The 4,753-nt window shown below is 39.8% G+C and overlaps 1 protein-coding gene across 1 annotated transcript; it reads right to left on the bottom strand.

Moving 5' to 3' along the window:
• Window positions 1-3,805: 3,805 nt before the first annotated feature.
• On the bottom strand, window positions 3,806-4,753 carry LOC113886055 (olfactory receptor 6M1-like). The gene has a single exon (XM_027531992.1). It carries the CDS (start codon window positions 4,751-4,753, stop codon window positions 3,806-3,808), a length of 948 nt encoding a protein of 315 aa, XP_027387793.1.

The following is a 4,753-nucleotide window of genomic DNA, read 5'->3' as shown; positions in this document are numbered from 1 at the left end:
GAACTTTGACAAATGTACACAGTTACATAGCCACCATTACCAGTACAACATTGGTTTAACATTACCTTAAACATTTTTTGTGACCTTTTGCAAGTAAATGCTTTTCCCTCCATACCTCAGCACCTGACAACCACTGATGTTTTCTGTCAGCATAATTTGAATTTTCTAGAATATTATATAAATGCAATCTTATATTGTTTATGAACAATGTATCTTGATAAGATGTTAATATCCAAAACATATGAGGAACTTATGTATTGCAATAGCAAGTATATATATATTTGCTAAATAAATATTATTTATATATGTATTATTTGCTAAATAAGTAATAAAACTATATATATTTGTATTTGCTATTGCAATATGTAAGTTCCTCATGAGTTTTGGATGTTAACATCTTATTAAGATACATGGTTCATAAATATTTCTCCTGTTGCATAGACGGCTTTTCACTTTGTTGATTGATGGTCCTCCCATGGGCTTTTTGGGTTGTTGTCTTCAGTTCAGTTCAGTCGCTCAGTCGTGTCCAACTCTTTGCGACCCCATGAATTGCAGCACGCCAGGCCTCCCTGTCCACCAACTCCCAGAGTTCACCCAGACTCACGTCCTTCGAGTCAGTGATGCCATCCAGCCATCTCATCCTCTGTTGTCCCCAATCCCTCCCAGTTGTTGTCTTAGCAATTGTTAACTGTCATTGTGTTGGTGGGAGTGTCATTTAGCATGCTAATGAATTATAATGACCATATGATGAGGGTCAAGATCAAAACTTCCACCAGCTTGGGCCTAGTTAGTTCTAACCATTGTTTTCCTCTTTGCATCTTCCTCTTGAAATTTAGGTAAGAATAGTTGGTTTCCACTTGAGGGAGGGACCAGGTGTATAATTCTGGGATGATAGCCTTGGTAATGACTTGTGTTGGGCTTCTGACTTCAGAACTATAAGATAATAAATTTGTATTCTTTTGAACTGCTAATTTTGTTATGGAAGTATTTGGACACTAAGTAACTTTCAAAATTCTTCTTAATGAATGTCTAATTATGAGTACAGAGCAGAAAATTATGTGGATGCTTCATTCCTGGTGATATTGTTTTACTTTTTTTTGATCTTTAAACATATGTCCACTGGTTTATTTTTTGATGGCCTATGTTATTTTATAACGTATTATAGTATTTGAATCCATTCTGAAGATAGCACTTTCTCTGCTTGCTCTCCCATGAGGGTTTCCTGCCAATTCTTAAGGTCTTCATCTTTGTCTACGAAGCTAGATGACCCATGACCAAACTGGTAGTGACCTATTTTGATCTTCGAGATGCCTCTTGTTTTCTCCCTGTTCCCAAGCTCCCTTTTTAGATGCTTGTCCCCATTGCACCTGCTCAGTGGCTGTGTGGACAGAGGGCAATTTACCTCTTGCCATACCCTTCCTCTTACAAAAAGAGAAGTGGGGAAGACATCATCTCACTTCAGTGAGACCAATCAGACCATTCACTTCAGTGAACCTTTCAAGGAATTTGGGTTTAAAATACAGGTAATTTAAAATACATATACTAAAATAAAATAGAGAATTCCTTGGCAGTCCAGTGGTTAAGATTCAGCACTTTCATTGTTGTGGGCCCAGGTTCAATCCCCAGTCCAGAAAGTAAGATCCTGCAAATTGTGCAGCACGGTAAAAAAAAAAAATCCATGTAAATTGTATATATGTCTCAATATATTTAAATGTTTTCAGTATACATGCATATATATTGAATATACCTACAATGGATTTTTTTTAGCCATGCCATACAGGATGTGGGAATCTTAGTTCCCTGACCAGGGATCAAACCCATGCCCACTGCAGTGGAAGTATGGAGTCCTCACCACTGGACTACCAAGGAATTCCCTGAAATATATATTTGCAAATGACTGAAGCAGCCATTATCTTCCGTATGCACAGAGAAAGGGAAATAAATAGTCTGCAGAGAAAGAAACATGAAACTGGTATGTACTAGTTTGATGTGATGCTACAGCGAATTACTACATGGTGGCTTCAACAACACTAATGCGTTCTGTTACAGCTCTGGAGACAGAAATCCAAAGTCAGTTTCACTGGGCCTAAACCTGGGCGTTGGCTGGGCCATGCCAAGGGCTCTATGGGAGAAAGAATCCTTTGCTTTGCTTTTTCAGCTTTGAGATGTACATTCCTTGGCCTGTGGCTCCTTCCTCCATCTTCAAGGCTAGCAGCACAGCAACTTCAAATCTCTGCTTCTATGATCACATTGCCTTCTTTTGTGTGGTAAAATCTCCCCTCTCCTCTCTCATATAATGACACTTGTGACGACAATTAGTACCTGTGTAATTCAAGATCATCACCCTATCTCAAGATCTTTAATTTGAATCCCTCCTCCAGAATCCCTTTGCCATATACATTTTATATGTTACTTAGATTCACAGGATCAGCAATTAGGTCTGGATGTCTTTCAGGGCCGTCATTCAGCCTGCTACAAGATATTTGGAAAAAAACAGTAACATAGAGACCAAATGACTCCTGAGAAAGCTAGAGAGAGATCAGAGATTCTGAGGTAAGTGGGTGTCTGCCTTGCATTTTTAAGGAGTTCTAGTTACTAATATTTGTCCTTAGCAGGTCTTGTGGTTTCTTACCTTCTGAGGTTTTATGTGGTATTCTTGATTATTTTTATGATAAATATCAATGTCACTTAAGCTAGCTTGATTACTTTTCTGCTTTTATTTTCCCCAGCGAAATGCATCCTAGGACATTTATTCTTCTGTAGATGATGACCACTTTGGTCAGTTGCCACAGATGAACAGTCTGGACTCATTGTCAGTTACTGCCTCTGAATAACTGGTTTTCCTTTCAACACATTGCCTCTCACAATCTGTTCTCACTCATCTGATACTCCTTGGTCTGCAGGTTTTCTAGATAATTAGAACTGGCAGGGAATGCTCTTATCTCAGAAAACATAGATAACTTCTCATGTTAACTCTGTTTCCCTTGAGTTTCTTCCCATTCCACACTTCATGACACAGTGACATGCTTGAGTAGGCTAGAGTTCACATATATCTGCACACACATACACACACACACACACACACATATATATAAATGTATATTCAAAACTAGTGATGTAAGATGCTTAATCTCAATGAATTCCAAGTTTTCTCAGCTGTAAAATGGGAAAAATGTCACATTCTCAAGGTTAAGAGGACTAAATGAGATGTATATATGTACATATTGGACTATACTGTACAAACACCGGGATATTGTATTCCTTTCCTTAGTTTGTTGTTATTATTATTATCCATAGTATCTGGCTGTCAGGGATGGAGCTAATCGTCTTAAATAGTCTGCAAAGACCTGTAAAAAGTACTTATTTTTAATTACATGTGGTTTCATTTCCTAGACCATCGTGGTTGAGCCTACATTAACAGAAAGAAAAAGAAGACCCACAGACTATATTCCCCACTTTACAGATAATATATTAGGTTCAGATAGGCTAAGTGTCACCTGATAAAAAAGTGATAGAGAGGGCTTTAAATCTCTGACTTCAGTGTTTTTCGTTAATCCATTAAGTTCTGTGTGTGAGAAGGTCCAGTAATAGAGTTCAGAGCATGTTATTTCCTCTGTGGCTGAACTGCCTCCTCTGGACTCTGACCACAATACTTTGCAGCTGTTGTGGCACATAGTTCTTCCATCTCTTTGCACACATCTTCGATTTTATGGTCTTCAAGCATGCTTTACTCCACATTGTGTCTAAGACGTGAAAATGCCATTCTTAGCAAACAAACTTTCAAGGATTCCTGTGGAATTATGTTTCAAGCTTTCCTGGGCAATAAGGATATAATTTTGTTGATTGCATCTCTCAAAACTTCCTTTACCTTTTCATTCCTTAGACTATAAATAAAGGGATTCAGAAGAGGGATCATCATTGTGGTGAGGACAGCAGTCACTTTGTCAAATTGCAGGGAATGACTCTGGCTGGGTCTCACATACATGAAGATGTTGCTTCCGTAGGCAATAGAAACAACAGTGATGTGAGAAGTGCAGGTGGAAAAGGCTTTCTGACGCCCTTGGGCCGAGGGGATGCGCAGGATGGTAGAGATGATGTAGGTGTAGGACACGGTGGTGAGCACCAGCGAGGTCAGGAGGATGAGAGAAGACAAGAGGAAGTTTATCATCTCAATAAAATGAGTGTCTATGCAGGCCACCTGCAGCAAAGGGGCGATGTCACAGAAGAAGTGATTAATCTCCTTATGGCAGAAGGGCAGTCTGGACACCACAATAGTTGGGCAGAGCACGGACAGGAAGGCCCCCACCCAGCAGCCCAGAACCAGCAGGAGACACACCCTGCTGTTCATGATGGTGGTGTAGTGCAGGGGGTTACAGATGGCCACATAGCGGTCAAAGGACATCACCACCAGCAGGATGAACTCCACGGTCCCCAGGAAGAAGAAGAAGTATGTTTGGCTGATGCAGCCTGCAAAAGAAATGATTTTCCTGTTTTCTAGGAGACAGGCTAACAGTTTTGGGGTAACTGATGTAGTATATAAAATGTCCAAAAAGGCTAAGTTACTGAGGAAGAAGTACATTGGGGTTTGGAGGCGATTATCAGCCCATATTAGGGAAATGATGACACCATTTCCAGTTAGAGTGAGCAAGTAAGTAAACAAGAGGATCATGAAGAGGAAAATCTGAAGTTTCTGGAGAGCAGGGAAGGCAGTCAGGATAAATTCAGTCACTGTGGTCTGATTCTGCACATCCAT

Source organism: Bos indicus x Bos taurus, chromosome 29, assembly GCF_003369695.1.
Source record: "Bos indicus x Bos taurus breed Angus x Brahman F1 hybrid chromosome 29, Bos_hybrid_MaternalHap_v2.0, whole genome shotgun sequence".
Classification (NCBI taxonomy): Eukaryota; Metazoa; Chordata; class Mammalia; order Artiodactyla; family Bovidae; genus Bos; species Bos indicus x Bos taurus.
Note: the sequence above shows the minus strand (reverse complement) of the source record. Positions and strands in the feature narration are given on the sequence as shown.

Coding starts and splice junctions, on each gene's coding strand:
- LOC113886055 (XM_027531992.1), bottom strand. CDS start 4,753: ATGGATGTGCAGAATCAGACCACAGTGACTGAATTTATCCTGACTGCC.